The sequence below is a fragment of the Lytechinus variegatus genome, chromosome 8, assembly GCF_018143015.1.
Source record: "Lytechinus variegatus isolate NC3 chromosome 8, Lvar_3.0, whole genome shotgun sequence".
Lineage (NCBI taxonomy): Eukaryota > Metazoa > Echinodermata > Echinoidea > Temnopleuroida > Toxopneustidae > Lytechinus > Lytechinus variegatus.
In genome coordinates this window covers 16,648,424-16,669,772 of record NC_054747.1, presented here as the reverse complement: position 1 = coordinate 16,669,772, position 21,349 = coordinate 16,648,424, and the positions used below count along the sequence as shown (strand labels likewise).

The following is a 21,349-nucleotide window of genomic DNA, read 5'->3' as shown; positions in this document are numbered from 1 at the left end:
GAGACGGCCAGAGGCATTCCACTTGTTTTTTCTCTCTCTGCTAAACAAAAAGTCATAAGGGTGAAGATCCCTGCTCCAGATTGTATTCCAAGTCCACATGAAGAAGTAAGTGAGCTATTTATGCGACTTAAAGTTTTATGTTGGAAATTAATGTTAATAATAAAAGAATTGAACATAATTATAAAAGAAAGATGTCCATTTTGCATTTCCATGCTGGTGATTTTCATTCTGTTGTGCTTTAACCCTAAAAAGACGGGAGGGGGGGGCTGATTCAGCCTCCCCTCGACATTTTTCGCGATAAATTCGCTGCGCAAATTTTTTTGACCGCGTCGCTCGCTGACTTACTTTCAAGTCTCGTGCATTTTTTTAGACCAAAATTGTGACCCCTGGGTACGCGGTTCCAAAAATACGCAACATTTTGTAAGTGCATGCAGACCCAAAATTACTCAAAAACTTGAATTTGTGTACAAATCCAATGCAAATAGTGTTTTTAGCCAAAATTCATAAACTTATATGTATCATTATTTTTCCTTTTACAGCTTAAAATCAATTAATTTTATCTCTTTTATGGTCAAAATAAAGTCCCCAACAATTTCCACTTAAAAAACAATAAAAAACAACAAAAAGTCGAAAAACAAAGAAATACATAAGAAATAAAAAAGAAACAATAGAATACATAAGAAAATAAATGTGATTTTGAAATTTTTTTAAAATGAATTTGATCAGATGCCTATCTAGAGTATGTGAAACAAAAATTAGCATTTCAGGGGCATTATTTTATTAATTAGAGCAAACCTATGATTTTACGCATAAATTAGCATAATTAATGAGACATGAATTTTTTGCAGAATTCGATGTTATAGTTCTGTAGATAATGCCATGGGTAACGCGTGTGCCAATTTTCGTCGTGATCGTGCGATCGACGGCCGAGATCATAAGGGGGGGCTGAATCAGCCCCCCCCAGTCTTAGGCGTCAAAATAGCCCAGTGTATTTAGGGTTGAGAATGTGAAGGTATCTAAATTCAATAACAGAATATCATTTTTTCCACTCTATTAGACATTTAAACTCATGAATATTGGGATTAATGACAAATCTAATTAAGATCAACCCTAAATGGACTGATATTTGAGCTGTATTGAAGATGGGGGGGGGGGGGTCTTGATGATCGAAGAACCCTCTCTGATTTAACCCAAATTAATTAAAGACCCCTTTCTGATTTAACCCTAAATTAATTAAAGGGGTACCCAGGCTAAAGATAATTGTTTATTTAAAAAATATAGTAAATTTAAGAGAGCAAAATAGTGTAAATTTCAAAATCTGATAACTAATATTGAAGTTGTTGAACTATAAATTTTATCAATATTTTGTGAAAACAGTTGTATGCACATCATAAATATTCATTAGGTTGGCTGATGAAATCATGTCCTCACTTTCCTTTTTTCTTATTTTATTAAATGAGTACCCGGAAATGAGTATCATAAATATCTCTTAGTTTCATACATGTGTGTATGTTATGTCTTCCTCATAGTAAAAGTTGCAGCAATCAATTTCTATAAATCTATTGGATAAGTCAATCCACTTTTTTTCAATTCTTAAGAGAAAAAACAACACATAATTGCATATAATAAATAACAAAAGAAATTTTGGACATAACATCAGTTTTTCATTGAGTATTCATGATGACATGCATAGAACTATTTTATTGAATAATGCGAGAATTTTAGAATGTTATTGCTTTGTTATTCTTAGTCCGATTTTGATCAAATTTTCAGTGTTTGTTAGCCTGATTTTTCTTTAGAGACAGCAAGTATTGTGGTGTCCTGTTGTTTTACGCATATGTTGTGTAGTTGGACTCAAATTTTTTTTTCTCTCTAATAAAACAGTCAGGGGTTGATCCCTGTTCCTAATTGTATTTCAAATCTAGAGCTAAGCAAGCTATGAGATTAAAGGTTTTATGTTGGAAATGAATGTTAATAATTGTAACTTTACCATCAATATGACAATTACCATATGGTAACCGGGCTGCACTTTTTTTCCTCTTAACATTTTGGGCCTAGCTAGGCTTATGGGGAAAAAATAAACGGTAAAAATTTTGCCAGTGGCGTACTTCACATAGTAGGGGGGGGGGGGTGTTACACAGGTGTTCAAACCCCTTTAAATGTATTTGATACCCCACCTCGCCCCCACCCCTTAAACAAATGTTGAACACTTTTGGGGGGGGGGGTGGAGTTGTCAAAAGTCATGCGTACGCCACCGAATTTGGCAACCAGGTGGGTGTTTCATAACGCTGTTCGTAAGTGAAGAGCGACTTTAAGAACAACTGATGATCCTTTCTTGTAGTACATGGTATATGCATTGGCGACAGTTTTGCGCATAAGAGAGGATCACCAGTCGTTCTTAAAGTCGCTCTTAACTCACGAACAGCTTTATGAAACGGCCACCACGCTCATCACGAGCAAGGTTTCCATGCTTAGTTTAGGCCTACAATTTTATTATAAGTCTTAATAAAACGGGCATCAGATGATCAGAAGAAACAATTCCATTATCAATTACATATTTATTAATTGGTTTGACCCTCCTCATGCTAAGTCTTAAATGCCTGATAAAGGGTCCCCCCCAGTTTAGAGCAACCTAGTTGCCTAAATAAAAATTTCTCTTTCGCAGTGATGAATTTGGTATATCGCCCTCTATTGGGAACATCAAGTAAATATCGGGCGATGAAGTGGCACCACGGAAATATATAATTTCCAAGCTCATGCGAGGTTCGAGCCCTTGTCGCGTCTTTCAGATGGTGACCGAGGTCAGCGGGAGGTCGGTCCCAGCTATATGCACGCATGCACACACACCGTGTATAAGTTGATCAAAATTGATGTGAATTATATAGGCCTCAAGTATATGCCCCCACGAGGTGAAAAATGGAACTTTAATTGTGATATGAAGTATAATTATTTCAATTACCTTATGTCATAGTTAAGTTATATGATAGATAGGTAGATATACATCAAGTTGATGTTGTAGATAAGCCCCTATTTCTAAAAGTATTTTTCATGCTGGGGGGGGGGGCTAGCAAGCCCCTCAATTCCAATCATTGGCGGCAGAAGCCAAAAGATTAGGGGGAGTCCACCTGAAATTTTGGGATGGACACGGGTAAAAAATTGGACAAGCCCCCCCCCAAAAAAAAGGTTATCAACCTGAATTTTAGGGGGGGCAACACACGTTTCAGGGGCAGTCCACGTGAATGTAGGGGGGACGCAGGAAAAAAAATTGACGAGCAAAAAAAAAAAATTATCAAAAAACAATTTAGGGGGGACCGTCCCTCCTACCTAAAATTTAGGGGGTCCCCCTCACCCCCTGCTTCCACCGCCTATGATTCCAATATCAAATTACCGTTTCATAATATTTTGCCTTTTGCTCGGTCGCAAATCCCCCTCAGGCAATAGGAAATGTAGTTTTGTTGGTTAACGCCGTCAGAAAATTCCCAATATGATTCATGGTTGCCCCTCCACCTCGGGAAGGGGGGGGGGGTCGCTATGTGGCAATGTGACACTTTGCGTGATAGGCCTGTAAGTCTTCTGTATGACATGCAGTGCTGCATGGCAATAAAATGACACTGGATTGGATTTGGCCCTCTCAACTTTTCACCATATTTCTATGAATGACCTTATAGGGCATATACATGTTTGGAGGACCCCCCCCCCATGAATTTTAAGTGATAAACAGAGAGGGAAGATGAAAATAGTTCAACGGCCGGGAGTTGAAAAGGACACACTGTAAAAACTGTGGTGTTAAATCTGACACCAATTGGTGTTAATAGAGGACCACACCCTGAGGTGTTAAAACAACACCCTAGAGATTGAACATAACACCAAAGAGTGTAAATGTAACAAGCATAGGTGCTGTAATAACACCTATAGGTGTAAAACTAACACCACCAATTTATAACACCGGTGTAAAATAACTGGTGTGGTCCTCTATGTACACCGGTTAACACCACAGTTTTTGCCGTGCATATCCCACAGAACTACATTCTTCTAAATGAGTATAATCAACGTGTCGATCCCCAAAAATAAAAAGGTCAACTATAAATATTTCATTTTGGTAAATACATACAGATGGCGTGTCTTGACCCCCAAACTTTTCTCAAATTAGGGAAGAAGAAAAAAAAGAAAAAGAAAGTAAAAAAAAAAAGTGGGTAGAGGCCCTACCATGGAGATTTTTAGAAATTTGACTTTTGTGTGAAAAGGGTTTTAGCTCGCTCGATCACAGCCTTGTAGAAATTTCGTAATGTCTAGCCCCCTATCATGTTTCGCCTTACTGATTTAAAGCAATTGGGTGTTAATCTATCTATTTCTGATAGCCATGTGGTTTAGATAAAATATGTTAACACTCTAAGTAAAAGCATTGAGCAAAATTTTACCCAATATTCGGGAGAAAGGGGACTTGCATGTTTGCTTGGTATTTTTTTAAACCCCATATCGACTATTTCAACGCAACATTGCGTAAAATTTATCTTTTTTATAATACCCACCAACATGCATCTTATTGGGTAAACTTTAATTTTTAGACTACAGTCATGGAGTACCTGCTACATGTCAACTATATTTATTCACAAATTAAAAAAAAAATATTCGTGTAGACTTTAGGCCTACCTCGGCAATCATTTTTGTCAACAAAATTAATCGAGTCGTGAAATGGGAAGAAAATGAAAAAAAAATATAACAAGACGGTGTATTATTGCCACGAATATAAAACCATGCAGAATTTCATAAGTATGGTTTAAAATTCTAGCTTCTAGACTACGGTTAAACCAATTCAGTTTTAATTACCAGAATACTCCCCATGTTTGAACTTCAATAATTTCTTGGCAGTCATCCCATATCAATAACTCAACAATGTCCAAGGTCCTTGTTTGTTTTTGGACTTGACTCGTGTTTGTAGTCTTTATAATTGATGTCAAGTGCACTTTTAGCTCACTCCTGCAAGACTTGAATGCATGTGCCAAAGGATGTATATATTAACTACGACCGAGAAATATTTGAACGCGGATGGGTGGTGAGAAAGCCGAAAAGTTAACATTCTCTCGTTCGTATATACCTGCCTTGATATCACCTCCACAATATGCCCTTCACTGTATCTTCCGGTTTCACTGCCCCCCCCCCCTCTCTAGCTCTCTCTCTCCCTCAGAATCACTCTGTTCTTAAATTGCACTCTGAACATTTCCTCGATCCCCTCTATAAATGTGAAAATATTGTACTGAACTTGAGCAAACAGGATCATTTATCTAACATTGATGGGATGACGGGGTTTTGATGGTCCCCGTCTGCTCTGCATGGGTTTCAGGGGGGGGGGGGTTGAGACAGGGCCCGGCCCACACAAGCCCCGGCCCCGCCCTCTAACAGTAATTTTAACACCTCACGGTGTGGTCCTCTATTAACACCAAATGGTGTCAGTTTTTTAACACCACAGATTTTACAGTGCACGACTACGAAAACAAAAGAAAAAGAAATAAAACGGAAGGGAGAGGGAAAATGTGATACAACTAACAAGTGTTGGATATACTAACAAACTCCATTGAATCATACTTCCATTTTAAATAAAATCAATGACCAAAAATTTTCACTCGTTTGCGACTTAAAGATAAATGCTATAACATTGTGCCCGACCCTCAAAATTTCTGGCTGATAGGCCTACTCTCCAACAATGATAAAGAAAATAGAAAAATGGCTTACATCTTCTGTAGGCCTATATAGCTCCTTTTCCTACCCCAAAATGTGCTCTATTTGCAATATCGGGTACTGATGCAGACACCCCCCCCCGGCCCTCATAAAAATAAACCAGTGGACTTTGGAACAGCATATCATGAGACAGAGTCCCTCGATATGATGTTAAAATGAAATTTCACAATCCATACAAAATTGCATACACGTGACATGCTCGACATGTGGCATTATCATGTCATTGAATTAAGTTGCTTCAGTCGAAAAAAAGTTTATATAGCCACTCAGGCCAGCGGTTATAGCATGGGGTTTTATGATTTCTTTTCTATAGCATTTATGATTTATGCAAATATTAATGTCCTTGTTGGCTCCTTCGAGTGGGAGTTCAGTTCACTAGCTCAGACATTGAGTTGCCTTTAGATTATATAAAGTTTTGGTTGTTATCATTGTTATTTTTTATGTTAAATTAATATTTTTATGGTAATCCTTGAATATCGGGATTTTCATCACTAAACTTTGATTTTTTCACTAATTATTGAAAGCAATGAGATCCGGAGGGCAATGCAAGGGAAATTTGAGTGAGGGGGCAAGACGATTTTTTTAATATTTTTTTTAATTCTTCAGTTTCTAATTTAGATTTGTACCTTTCCTTGCACCTCTTTTTTGTGTCAATATAGGACTACTTTTAAAATGCATGCATAGAGGTGGTAGCCCCTGTCCTGACTTCCCTGAGCGGCTGTCTGTCTGTTCTTCCTTTTTAAAATGCGTTTATATAATATCTTTATGCAAAATAGAAATCAGAGTTATACGGCTCATTAAATCTGTCGGAATCTTTGCAAAGAAGAATAAGAAAAAGAACCTCCCGAAAAAGAAGCAAATAAATAAACAAAATTGCTTGATATAATTGCTAATTAGTGCGTTTGTTCATCTTAGCTTGTATATTTTATTTTGTGATCGTTGCATGTAGCCAAAGCGTGAAACCGCTTTGAACTTGGTCGAACCGGTTTAGAACTGTTTCTAAACAACATCTTTAATCCATTGAATACATCATGACAATGGGGATTATTTTGTCAACAGTAATTTAGGGTGTCCAATCGATAATTATTAGCCCTACATAAAAAGACAACTTCGTCATGCTCGTTGCAAACTATCAAAAGGGCTATTCAACGGTCAACATAATGAGAGTTAAAAAGAAAAACGAAACAATCTCACAAAGATTTGCAGACTCTTTGCCCATTCAATGTACGGCGGATTAGCCGACTTGTCTGAAGGCCTGGTCACACCGCCCGAGCGTTGTTGGAGCGGTCGTGGAGCGGAGAGAAAAAATCATCACCGCTCGCTACCGTTCACCATTTTCGATTTCGATTGTTTTGTTGTTTTTTCGGTTTCCCCCCCCCCCAATTTTGTGAGCAAAATTCGACCCTCTCTCCCTATATACCGCTCCAACAACGCTCGGGCGGTGTGACCATACCGGCCTTTAGAACTTTGACACTTTTGTGTGACGTCATTGTAAAAAATATATCGGCCTATATAAACCATCGGGCAATAAAACCTATCAATGAGAGGGTGAGGGGGGGGGGGGGTAGGACGGGTTCTCTGTATTATTTTTCGATAAGTAAACGTCCCATTTCCCTTTCTCAGTGGACTTCATCGTTAGCTCAATGTACATGTATTCTACATGGAGTTTTCAAGAACTTCATCTCATTATCCCACCCCACTCACTCTCTCCTACAAACAAAACCCGATATTACGAATTTCGTGAAAATAATCTATAAGTGTGAATTGTTTTTCAATTTCTTGGGTCCTATGTACTACGATATATTTTTTTACACGTTTTATACCTCTTCTGGCCATTCGGCCACACCATATCTCATCACATGCTTTCACATCATCTCTCACACTTTTTCTCCTCTCCCTTTCATTCCTACCCCCCTCTCTCTATCCCTCCCAACCCACCCCCTCTCCTACTTTGTCATTACACCTAAATCCCCTCCCCCCAAAAAATCATAATAGAAAAAAAAACGTATTAACTCCAAAAGAAAAAAAATACACACAAATTATATTGATATATTTTGACATTTTTATTCACAAACTTTTTTCCTTTTCCATGTAGTTTTTAACTCTTTGTAATACAAAACATAAAGTACATGTAATAGCAGCCTGACATAGGAATAGAAAACGAAATGCTGTGCATCCTTTAAAAATAGTAGAAAATATTTCAAGAATTGCCTACAGTGTAGATATTAGTGATGAAAGATATACATGTATATGCGCCACAGAATCTTCATTTGGATAGACCAGTATATGTGTTTGTAATTGTTAGTAGTATTAATACTTGTAATTGTAAGTAGTATTAATACTTGGTTCTCATATAGCACATCACACATACATGTAGCAGATTGCATGTCCCCATGTGCTAAAAAATGTATAAGTATTCAATCAATTCCCTGGCAATTGCTTTAGTTACCATCATTTGCAATCTCAAAGCACAGATGGCCTTGTAACATAATAAGATACAAAGAATATTTACGATCAATAACTTTGCATTTGGCTTGACATATACTTGGCTAAAATTGATCATAATAGTATTAATTGTATCTTTCGTGCATCAGGGCAGATATTTCTAATAGAGGTGGCACATGCAGATGAAATTTGTAGACTTAGAGGGAGCTTTTCATGAAAAGTTTTGTCAGTGATTTTTTCAGAGTCATTTGCTCTCAGCCAATCAGATGCAAGGATTTCAGTAGCTTATAACATCTGTCATCAACAACCACTGACAAAAATGTTCTTGAAACACTCAAGAACTTGATAAAGTACAGAAATCATGCATATATCCTTGCCTATTATTTAAAAAAGCTTACCCTGGCCCCGTGCTTACAGGCAATCCTCCAACCTAGAACACACTTTCACAATTAGTTAAACACGGTATCATCTCCACTGCATATACCTCCTTCCCACCAATGATCCTTCACGAAAGCCACAGTTGGCCTTTCGTATTCTGATCGCGATTTTTTTTTAACCATTCAAAATTCTTCTACGATCAATGATTGCCACAACCGATCTGGTATATGATAACATCACTCCGGTTACTCCACGATTAAGTGCGCCCCTTGAATTGTGGCGCAAATCACAACAGTGGGAGCTACATGTACATGTAGGTATTAGGGAGTTTTCTATGATTGCACTTGTTGATAATGTGCATGTCTGAAACAAAATTAGAAATTGCATGCAAATTATACCAGGGGGCCGTTTCATAAAGCTGTTCGTAAGTAAAGAGCGACTTAAGAACGACTGGTGAACCTTTCTTACGTGCTTAACCATCGGCAATGAATATATACCATTTACCATAAGAAAGAATCACCAGTCGTTCTTAAAGTCGCTCTTAACTTACGAACAGCTTTATGAAACGCCCACCAGAACAATTTAAGTAAGTACATAACAATTTATACTATCACAATGCAATTTGGTACAATGCAAGGAATTGCCACTGGTACAATCTGTGGCCTAGTATTCATGCAACACATTTATTTTAGTCATTCTTTGGCTAATAATAAACCATTTCCTTCCCGGCAGTATAAATAGGAAATAGTACCAACCATGCAAAACATGTCTACATGTAAATCATACTGGGTAATCAGTAAGCCTCAGAAATCAATTTCCTTGACAGCATTGTAATGGACATGACTTCCATATTGGAGGGATTCAAAGCATAAAATTATTTCATGTGCTATTAAAATCTTCAGACTCTTTTGACTTTCAAGGATATATGATCAAGCACTTTCTACAGGAACCTGGCATCCACGACATATTTAAGAGTTCAGCACTAATGAAAATTTCAGATATTCAGATTTTACCAGCCAGAGCATGCTACCCAAAAAAGTGTGGATAGTTCAAGGAGAGTGGGGGAGAGTGGGGGAGGGGGGGGATAACTTCGCGATATTCAGATTGAATCAACTTGTTTCCATGGCAACTCTTGATTTTCCATTTTGAAAAATACAGTAGACATGGCAGCATGGAGACCCTCTTTAAAATTTCAATGGAAACCCCGTTTCTCAACTTGAACAATGATAAATGAGAGCTCAAAAACGAGGGAAAAAATTGCTCGGGGGTGGGGGTGATTTAGCTTGCAAAATGCTCAAAAGAAAGAAAAAAAAAGCCCTGGAAAATCTGATTTATCGTAATAAATGTTAAATGCTTATTGAATAAGCATTATTCAATGTTTGGGATTTAGGCAGTTTAGCTGTAAGAAGTATCCCCAGAAAATAAAAAGAATAAAAAAAAAATATTTATCAACAAATAAAAAGGTGTCATCAGGCTAAACTCTACAAAACAAATGAGTTGCCATTAACATATTATTTTTCATCTTCTATTATCACACATGTAGTTCACTTACAGGGAACTTCCCTTCTTTTAGCCGACCAGCAGCATAAATAGCATTGTATTGTAAGAACGAAAAACATTACTGAAAATGGGACAGGGCTGAATGGTGATAAGAAGCTGCTACAAATGGACATTTGTAAATGCTGACTATCAACTTGATAACCCTGTGACTAAATCGAGAAAAAAAATTAGTACAATACCAAATTGGTGCAAAAAGCAGCATACAGATGTAGCACATAATACTCTTGAAGCCATCTCTGATGGAATTACAATTTCATGGGAGTTGCAATGTGAAGATTTCAAGTTATGATATTCTATAATGAAATGATTAATGGTTCTGAAAAACTTTGTTTCTCTTCAATACTGGTGTATTGCCACCTTGCATGAAATCTTCACTTAGAGATTGTGAAAAAAATTGTTTCATGCAAGTGTAAAGCCATAATGTTTTTATCTGTAGAAATACATTTATCTACATGTACCATTTTACATGTATTCAATACATTTAGGCCAGAAATAAATTTCAGGTCAGTAGCACTGTGAAAAGAAAACTCACTCATAATGAAGGTCTAAATAGTAAATCACTAAATCAGAGTACAATAATTTTTCATAATTAACATATTAAAGATTATACAATGTTACTGGGGTTCTGCTTTGATCTGTATTGGGGGACATACAGAAACAGGCGAGGGGCTGGCAGATTGCTCTCCACTGCTCTGCCTTGATCGACACATGTTGAGCGGGGAAGAACTCCCAGATTTCACCGTCAAGGGGGACGGCTTGCCGTTTACGTGAGCTTTCTCAGCAGATTGTCCCTCACGCTGTGTAGAATCCTGTTTCGTGTGCATTGTCATATGAAGTTTGAGATAGTTCGCGTGGGTAAAGGTCATGCAGCACTCGCTGCACATGAACGGTGTGTGCTCGCGTTGATGAATCTTTCCGTGCTCGTCCAGCAGTCGCTTGTTGGAAAACACTCTGCTGCAAAGCTTGCAAGGAAATCTCCTCTTGGCGTCAGCGAGGGGGCCCTTCCGCTTAAACGTGTTGAACTTTGTGGACGGGACCTGCGTGTTCCTCGACGTTGATGCTTTCTGAGTTGCGTGGACTTTGGAGTGAGATGCAAGGAGTGGGAGGGAGAGGAACTCCTCTCTACAAACGTTACATTTGAACTGGTTTCCATTTGTTTGGGTGCAAGCATGTCCCTTCAGGGTTGATAAGTCTGTGAAGGTCTTGCCACAGTGCAGGCAGGGGAACACTTTTTCTCCGCTGTGGATTCTTTCGTGCATCTGTTTATGACTCAGACGGACAAATACGCGATCACAGAATTGGCATGGGAACAGCTGCTTGTCTTCTTTCTGAACAGAGTGCAGGAGTTCATGGGCACGGAGCCCTGCGGCGCGGTGGAAAGACTTCCCGCACATGTTGCACTTGAATGGCTTAATGCTGCTGTGCTTCCGGATGTGAAGCAAGAACTTTGACTCATGGCTGAACCACTTCAAGCAGATACTGCAGACAAAGTGACCCTGTCCATTATGAACCCTCTGGTGCTCATGGAAGTCAAAGGCATGAACAAAAGAAAGTCCACACTTATTACAAACATACGGCTTTTCTCCTGTATGTTGTCTTTCATGGCTCTTCAGATTAAAGCTGAAGGCAAAGGACTTGTCACAGTGGGTGCACTTGAAGGACTTCTCCTTGACGTGCTTTAAACGATGGCGATTGAGATCCACAAGGCAATTGAAGGTTTGTTCGCAGTCGGGGCAGTGAAGCACAGGAGATGACATAGTGTAGAAAGGATTGGAGTGGAGAGATGAAGAACCAGGGGCATCTAGGTTGGAGTTCTGCCGCTGCAAAGGCGTCTTGTTGCCACTCTCACTACCTGCAGGAGTCTTGAAGAAACAAGGACACTTCTTTCCTGGCTTTGCTCCATCATCTGTAAAAAGATTTGAAAGAGAAAAAGGGAACCAATTAATAATCCCACTCACAGTAAAGTAAATAACAGCACAGCTTTGATTTATTTCGAGAGAATTTGCATCAATTCACTGTTATTACATAATTCAAAAGCAACTCTTAGCTGAACAAGTCCTTTATGTATTCCTGACCCTTTAGTATGAGGGCGGGGTGTCATAAAGCTGTTCATAAAGTTATGCACAACTTCCTGAAAGACTATAACACTGTCTTTGGTGCACTGCAGAGTCTGCAACATAAGAATTCAAAAAGGGGTCACCAATCATGCTAAAAGTCGTTTGGAACCTACAAAACAGCATGGTGAAATGGCCCACAGAAGAAAACACATTTCTGTAAAAGAAGTTTATGAATATGAGCATGAGCCAAGACACTAATTGATTGTGAACTGACCTCGACTCTAACATTTTGGAACATAATCAAATTATTCAACACGCACCATGGCAGCATTTCTTGTCAACTCTCTTTTAGCATGGAACAGTTATAACTACAATGTACATGGCATGAATTATCAAATCAAAAGCAAATTTGCTGGCAAGACTCAAAAGCCACAAGGTCAGTGACAATTGCTTCATCCATCAAGAATGCATAAACATGTTACATTTATTCACAACACTGTCAACCACTTAAACTAGGTAAAAAAAAAAAATCAGCCCAAGTCAGAGACACACAGATATCCTCTCAATCTTTATCTTCCATAGTTTCTTCCGTTCTCTCTTTATTCAAGAAAGCTGAATCTAATTTCAAATATTCCAGTGATTGATTTCAGCAACTTTTACTTAATATTTGTGAAAAATGTTAGTGATTTATCAATGCCAGAGCATACATTTGTGCTTTACATTCTTCCCTTACCTTCTTCATCAAAGCTCCAGTCTGCTTCCTCCATATCATCTACAATATCAACGTCTTCATCGTCAGAGTTGTCCGAGGGCAACGTATTGTGATTCTCACAGCTATAATCTCTCTCATACGTATTCCCCTAGAACGACAAAGAAAAATGCTGTCAGGTTAGTTGAAGTGGAAAGGTTCATTCAAATAAACAACATTTAATGAATTTCAGGAACTCCGGATACATATTTATTTGATACATATAGGGTCTATTCACAGATTGTAACAACCCCATAATCTTTCCTGTCCCAAGGTTACTTTCTAGAGTTAAATCAATCAACAATTTAGCTCATTGAGAAAGAAATTTCAGAGCAAATCAGTATATGGTGGCTTTTCAATCTGCTCCAGTTTCTCCATGTGACGTTTTGAAAGGGGGGGGGGGGGGGTAACTTGGGGGAGTCATTCTGGGAGCAATAAGCTATATTGGGAACCAATCCTAGTATCTCACTTCAGGTTATTACCAATGAATTTCTCTTACCTTTTTGGGCAAGACAGGTGAGCATCCAAGATTGATAGCACCGCCGAGGCCAAGGGTCATCTTCATGTTATTCATAGAGGGCATGGCAAAATACTTGACCACATCCTCTGAAGTAACAGACTTCCTCCCGAAGTACGCTGCAGCCTGGCCCTGGACCATCGTGTCTTGAGACAGGGACTCTGTTAAAACTTCTGGGTCAGTCTCTCTGGGTTCCACACAAGGATTGTCCGACTCGGATGACACTGATGCTGTACCTTTGGATGACTGATTAGGTGATGACTCACAACCTTCTGCCAAGAAACTGTCAGGGGGAGGGGTCTTCTTGTTGGGTGTCGGGGATTTCCCTTTATCTGGGGTCGGGGATATCCCTCCGTCTAAGGTGGGGGAATTCCTTCCGTCTGAGATGGGGGAATTCCCTCTGTCTGGGATAGGGGAATTCCCTCGGATGGGCGAGCTTGCCCCGCAACCACCTACTTGGTCCTGGACAGTCTGAGTGCTGGCAACATCCAAGGATTGAAGCTCCGAAGTCTTGTCTATGGATTGTTCTGACTTTTGAAGATTCTCCACAGGGTATGGAGAATTGGGGTCAGTGTCACTTGAGCTACAGGAAGATGAAATCTCTGATGACTGTGTGTGATCATTTACTGCAGGAATAAGAGATAAAAAAGTACAAAGAGATTACCGTCAATAACAGACTTCTAACATCAGTTCTACATGTTCTAGGCCTAGGAATACTTCTAAGTTCTATAACAAATAGAACTCTAGACCAAACTTTTAATCAGTTGATCTTGATTGATGCAGTCTTACTAGATTCATGATCTCATTAATTTCATACTTGTAATCTATGTCTGTAATTGTTAATATCTACATTAATGATTACATAAGTTACTGGTCGACGATAAATTGTATTGCAATTGAATTTGCATGCACATCTGCACATTAAATCAGTCCAACTTTGCATTCTAACATTTAGAGAGGCAGTGTAGCTCAGTCGGTTAGAGCGCATGTTTCGGATTAGACCAAAAGCTTCGGTCTCTGTTATGTTGGTGGTTCAGCTGAACTCCATTGGCTTCACTCACCAAATACAGAGACCAAAGTTCTAGCGCGATCTGTACAGGGGAGTCAATGCCCATATGTTTATGTACTATAAATTCAGATAGAACAGGAAGTTGCGCAACAGCCATGGTAAGTTACTGTTTTTTGTTCCTTTTAACTTGATTTTTAAATTTTGCATTTCTGTCATGTTTATTTTCAAAATTTTGATTCATTAAAGACGAAAATTGAAGAGCCCCGACAGGGGGATTTTGCATTATAAGTCCCCCAATGGTGGCTGCACGATAGCGAGCCGTCTGTGTACGAGGAGAAATTAAAAAACAAAAAAAATGTTTAAAATCTCCTCAAAACAGACGGCTGTCAGCTATCTAGTTTCGGATAAGATCATAGATCTTAACGTGAGAGGTTCGAGTCCCACTCATGCCGAAACGCATCTGACAAAAAATCTGATGCTTTAACATACTGCGTTAGCGTGCCTCACCACTGTATTCATTGCAGGTGTGAATGCAGTTGGAAAACACTCCATCCATCGGAAAGGACGCAAATGTTGGTTCTGTGTATAGGAGTCACAACCTATGCACGTTAAAACCAATACACTATTCGTCAAAGTGTAGGGTGTTCACCCGGTGTATTACACCTGCCGGTCCCGGCAAAATTCACGTCAAGTCAATCTTGACGTTCATAATATGCCATAATAATCAATAATGATTGTGGGCATTGACGGAAAGACAAGTCTACTAGAATCTACATGCAGTATGACTATAATTTTATGATGGTAGTCAAGTCTGCGCACCTTGGCTTGCCTTGAGATTTTAAGTTTAACTTTAATTTCTTCCAATTTCACAAAATCTTCCAGTTAGGCCTAGGCTACATGTAATAAATGTGACTTATATTATTATGATTGAAGTGTGCAAAATATCTCATAAAAATTGGAAGAAATATGAGATTTTCCTGGAAAAAGCCTCGGCTAGGCAGTAGGCACTAAGGCAGTCATGGCAGTAATTTTCAGATTGAATTTGAACAGAAAAATGTCTGCACACCTACTACACCCACACCCATTCTTTGAAAGTGATTCGGTGATTTCGATGAGAAAGGCTACATTTTAAGGTGTCACATGAAATGCCGAAAATTCATTATTTCTCCACCATTTTGAGTCACATTTTTTAATGAGTATCTGTGTATTGCATGTGACCGCCTGCCACCCTCACTCAGCCTCGAGGCTCGCTGAGCTGAGCCCCGGGGTCCACCTCATTTCCATCCACTGCACTCCAGCTCAGTCCAGCGCTGGCCGCTGTTTATTATTAGTTCCCACTCTTTCTCACTTTCCGTCACTATCACAGCGTAAATACCGAAAAATAATCCAAAATAAATCAATCCTTAATCAAGATCAAATACATGACTCACGATTTTCAACATCCATAACAAAAGAAAATGGCAAATTTCACGGGAATCCATAATTTCCTACACACAAAATATATCTTCCGGCTACCGTTCACATTGCAAAATACACACTGTGAAATCGCACGTAAACAGCTGACTGACGGAAATTTCCCAAACTTTTCAGCTGGCCCTACGTCACTGTAAGCTGTATGCTCGAATAGGCATGTCATCGATTACGGAATACGTGTAATATAACAAGCGAATATATTTTATATATACTACTCGCAAAAATATCAAATATATCAACTAAATAACAAACTACATACAAATCTACCCCTTTAAAACGTTCATTTAGATAATTTATTAGAGGAAATTACCAAGAACATCGATCAGTGCAGTCCAGAAACTTTGTGATATGATTATTGTGAGCCAGTGAGTTTTATATCGGTGATCGTGACTTTGGCACTATTCATTCCCAAAACCGGTTAGTACTGGATATCAGACTGCATAGAAGCAAAGCTCGATGAGACCGGTTCGCTGGGAGGCTGAGTTGTCATCAAGTTTGCGTTCAAAAGTTTAATTTACACTTCCCAGGTTCTAATATGACTGAGACTCAATTGTAAAATCGGGCCTACTTTAGAATGAATATTACGAGCTACGTGAAGATTACAATTTATTATTGTAATGTAAATATTACAATAATTATGTAACAATTCGTTTAAATATCTATCTTCATTCACCTTTCTTCTTTGCGTTAGGAGTTCTTAATCATTATTCTTTTTCTGGGAACCTATGCTTGCAAGCTATAGGCCCTTAGGTCCCCTATGCCGTTTTCAATAGGTTCCTCCTGTGTTGTGTTATTCAATTACTTAGTAAAACAGTGAATGTAAGTTATTGCCATATTACTCAAGATATTGTGTACTTTGGGGGAATGTGATTTATTGGTTTCCGTTTCACAATTGTACATACTATAATGAACTTAACATAACAAAGTGATATGACAAAACATAGTATCACAGCATAATCATAGATTTGGTGAACACAATTAAAAGTTAAGCTTGCTCAAATGATTTTTTGAAATTTATTTGCTCAGATGATTTTGAGCCCCCCCCCCACCAAAAAAAAAAGCTTAATGAAAGGCAGCCCATAAACGTAGTCATTTCAATACATAACTTTCACTGTCAGTTGGTGGTGATTGGTGATTTTTACCTGATTGCTAATAAAGCATGAATGCTTGTAAGCAATTAAGCAACTGAGGACCGACGGCTTAAGGTCCCCTCTAAGGACCTGGTACTGAGGATTTTGCCTTGTTCGTATCAATGATAGTACTAATTGTCTGTGTACACGTTGCAAAAGAAAAAATCATCTAAAAAAGAATATTAATAAACAATACAATAGGAGAAAGGGGGGGTAGAGCCTGGGGGCTGGTAGCCGAGAGTGTGCCGAGAAAGCAAGCAGCAGGAGCAGGTACTTTTGCGAGTTACATTTGAAAAAAGACTAAATAAATATATACGCATATATATCGTATACAAAAAAGCAGTCTATAGGCCTATGACATGTACACATACAATGTTTAGCCACGGTGAGTATTGTAAACTTAACATTCAAACTTTTTTGATTGCGTTTGAACCGATTCACATTAGAGGACTCTTTAAAATCTTAGGGCAGAGAGAATTCCAATAAATTTAATGAAATACAAAAATAATTGGGACTGGAATCTGAATATGAAAAGAAGATATCTAACCCTGGAAAAATGTTATTCTGAATCCTCCCCCCCCCAAAAAAAAAAAACATAGGCCTATATGTATTTGAACTAATAATCTGGGATATGTGTGATCGTAAGTGTTAACATACTTGACATGCATAAAAACTAAAATAGGCCTGGAATCTGAAAGAAAAAAAAAGATTTATAATTTCTGCAAATTTTGAAGTAAACAACGGATGAAATCGACAGGCTATGAATTATGATGCAATACGAATGATTAGACTGTATATCGTTCATCTTTCTCCAGGGTCCAAACAACACAGGAAGAAGAATATTTCTTTTTAAAAAAGTCCTCTAGCTCTGAGGTGATAGGAGATGACAATCAAGGCCGATGGTACAAAATAATGACTGGTTAGTTCCAGCCCTCGATCATATATTTCAGGGCCGCGAAGTAAAACTGCACTCTTATTGGTTCATCAAACGCTACGTCACGTTGAATAACAACATAGCCTTACTTCGTAGTCTTTTTTCTTTCAAGCCGGACTCATTTCCATGCGTTCGAAGAGACATAGAGGAACGTGCACTTCAATATTATTGCTCCCTCCCGCTCATAACGTAAACGTGTTCGACTAACAAAGACTACGCCGAAACAGCCCAATATTTACCCTACTAGTTCTCACGAAGTCCTTACTGATATTTCTATCAACGATTTCGTTTGTAAGTTATGTCTAATACTCTAATTCGAGAGTATTGCAGATTATAAGGAAAACATCGTATTCACACACAAGAAATGATTCATTTTAGCAGTTATGTTTCTTACAAACTGATTTTTCAAAAAGAATTAATACCAAAGTAATGAGAACAATCATTCAAAAGGTCTGAATCAAAAGCGAGCAACACGTGCGTGATGGAAAATTACCGTATAGAATGAACGTCCTTTCACATGTAGTGTGTGCGTGAACGAGGAGAATTACTATCGGCGCTTGAATGATTATAATCGATTATGACCTATTTATCAGGAAAACAATCCGTAGTCTCAATTTCCATACTTCCACATGACTATATATACAGAAGCTTAATAAGTTATAAAAGTTTCCTAGGTTTTTTATGAAAAATTACAAAGAAAAAACAGCTATATTTAGTGACATTCAAACAGAAACTACCAGGCTGAAAAGGCAGTAGTATTATTATTAATCATTCGAAAGTAAATAGGTATAGGCTTATTATATAGGGTTAAAAACTAAGAGCTAGACTACGAATCTCTGTTTTCATAATTATACATAAAATAAACTGTTTCATCGATTTTGTGATCAGCATAACTAACAATAACTAACATTAATTACAGTACTACAATACAATGAAAAAACATGATAATTACACATGTGCCGCGGAAGCGGGAGGGGGGGGGGGCGCATCCCCCACTTTTTGCCAAAAACGTCTACAAAAAACATAAAAATGACCAAAGGGTTGTGATTTTTTTGCATGGTCAGCCCCCATTTTTGGCTCAGCTCCCCCAATTTGAAAACCGTTCCGCAGCCCCTATTATAGTAATAATGATCTTGTTGCTATAAATTATAATGTGAGAAGGGACTAATCTTGTAAAGGCCAAATAGCCTTCTGACACTAAATAAAAAAAGAATGGTTGAATTTTTTTGTTGTCTCTCCAGTTAATTTTCGAACTGATAAAATTTATTGAAGTAAAACATTAAAATGAATAGATTAAATACGCGAAACTACTAAGAAAAAAATCTCCAAAATTAATCCACCAACCGGGTCGTATTTATTTGTCAAAATTCGTTAATAAATGTCTAATAATCCTGGCTAATGATTTGTCAAAGGCATGGAAAATATTTATTCTGATTATTTTAATCAAGTAGTTTAAAATCTGTATATGTTTTTTTATATTAGATCAAAACAAAAACATAAGCCCAAATCGTTATACAAAAAAATAACGAAAAAGACAATATTTATTCTTGTCTCCGTCCTACAAGTATCTTCAATCGTATAGCCTTAACGAATTACATACAATTTTTTCATGAGTTACAAATAACAGGTTTATGCTTTGGCACGATATTTTAATTCAATAGTCCTGCGCATAATTACAAAGCATTTCTGGGAAGGGCCGCTGTGCTCCACCACTGCCCCCCCCCCACACTGTTAAAAAAACGTGATTTTACAGAAAATAAACAGAAGATTTTGCAGAAAGCAATAACAGAATCATTCTGTAAATTCACAAAACAGGAAATTTTTCTGTAATTTAACAGAACAGGTCTGTTTAAGAAGGGGAAAAGGATGTTTTATTCAAGGAAATTTGTAAATTCCATACTCCAAATACCAATTTCTTGTAAGATTACGCAAATCGGTAAGATTACAGGTGTTCTCGAGACTCTGCTGCAGGAACTTCTTTTATTTTGAGGATAAATTTTCTAACAGTGCAGGCCCCCCGATTAATGCACCTCCGAACTTCCCTCCGGAAGGAAACGTTTCATTTATGTTTCATAAAAAACAAGGTCATCAGACTTTTTTAAAGGAAGGAATTGACAGCAATTTCCCTTTCATTTGCGGCAATGCTTTTTTTAAACAGCCAGAATGTTTTTTTAAAATCTAATTGTCCTTTTCTATTCTTTATTCTATTGGCGCTTGTTATATGGGGGGACCCCGCAGACTATAAACTTTGAGCTCTCACCAGGGTGATCCGACGGGTGTCGATTTGTGTTGTGAATCTATGACTGATCAGGGGGGGGGGTGATCTATTGTTTCATGACCCCCACCCCCACTAGAATAGGGGGAACCATTTCCACATTTATTTAGGTTTTCTATTTAAGATTATATATCATTTTATCTACGAAATGTTTGATATTTTGTATATATCATTGCTTTTGTTGAATATAATGATAATGAAAATGATTTTTATGGTAAATATTTTGTTGACTGAGAATGATTTGCGTCAATAATTTTATGTCATTACTGTTTGAAATAAAATCTGAATCTGAAAAAAAATGAAGTCACGGATCGACACCAGCGCTATATGATCAACATAATCTCCTACTTTTTGTCAGATTTTGGGGGATTTTTCGTTGATTTGTTTGTTTTGTGTTAAATTCCTGCACTCAGAAGGCCCACAACTATCAACCTGACTTTCAACAGTTCGGAAGAGGGCGCTATTGAGAAATGGCCCGTGCGGATTATTGATTATCATCTGCTCAAGATCAGTCACGCTAAATTCACTAATATATTTTAGAATCCACGCTTGTACAAAATAGTTATTCGGATGTAGGCTAAACGAGATGATCACGTTTAAATTACTTTTTTAATCTCACACAAAATATGGTTTTGTGAATATCACGAAAGCATAATCAGAACTTTCGATTAGAAACTAGTCAAATATGACAAGAATAACAGTTGCACCCAGCTGACCCTATAGCTAGTCATATTTACTGATTTTTGTTAGTGTGCTCACTCCTCTCTAATATGGCTATTGTTCATACAACATGAAAATATAGACCTGTTTTCATGATTGTTAAGAGGAAAATATTCGATTTCACTTTTTTGTAATAAAGTCAATCAATGTCAATGTTCATAATTCAGCTTTTCTTTTATACATGCAGACCCACTATTTTTTTTTATAGCAAGTTGCTTCATATAAGCGACCTATATAAAATTTATGTTTAAATTTGATTTAAAAAATCTCTCCCACGTGTATTTGATTCTATGTATCCTCTTAATCGGTTAATTTTCTTTACCATTATGCGGCCGTTAAACGGCAAAACGATGTATCTGCAAAATGT

At 37.8% G+C, this 21,349-nt stretch overlaps 1 protein-coding gene across 1 annotated transcript; it reads right to left on the bottom strand.

Moving 5' to 3' along the window:
- Window positions 1–10,073: 10,073 nt before the first annotated feature.
- Window positions 10,074–16,202, bottom strand: LOC121420053 (oocyte zinc finger protein XlCOF6-like). Its single transcript, XM_041614579.1, has 4 exons — window positions 15,881–16,202; window positions 13,424–14,067; window positions 12,910–13,036; window positions 10,074–12,025 (listed from the first exon to the last, which is right to left on the bottom strand). Exons 1-4 carry the CDS (start codon window positions 15,894–15,896, stop codon window positions 10,734–10,736), a joined length of 2,079 nt encoding a protein of 692 aa, XP_041470513.1. The 5' UTR covers window positions 15,897–16,202; the 3' UTR covers window positions 10,074–10,733.
- Window positions 16,203–21,349: the final 5,147 nt, after the last annotated feature.

Excerpts from the sequence above, each read along its gene's own strand:
- LOC121420053 (XM_041614579.1), bottom strand. Across the intron at positions 13,037-13,423 it reads CACCTGTCTTGCCCAAAAAG|GGGAATACGTATGAGAGAGA; the intron begins GTAAGAGAAATT and ends TTGTCGTTCTAG. Across the intron at positions 12,026-12,909 it reads CTGGAGCTTTGATGAAGAAG|ATGATGGAGCAAAGCCAGGA; the intron begins GTAAGGGAAGAA and ends ATCTTTTTACAG.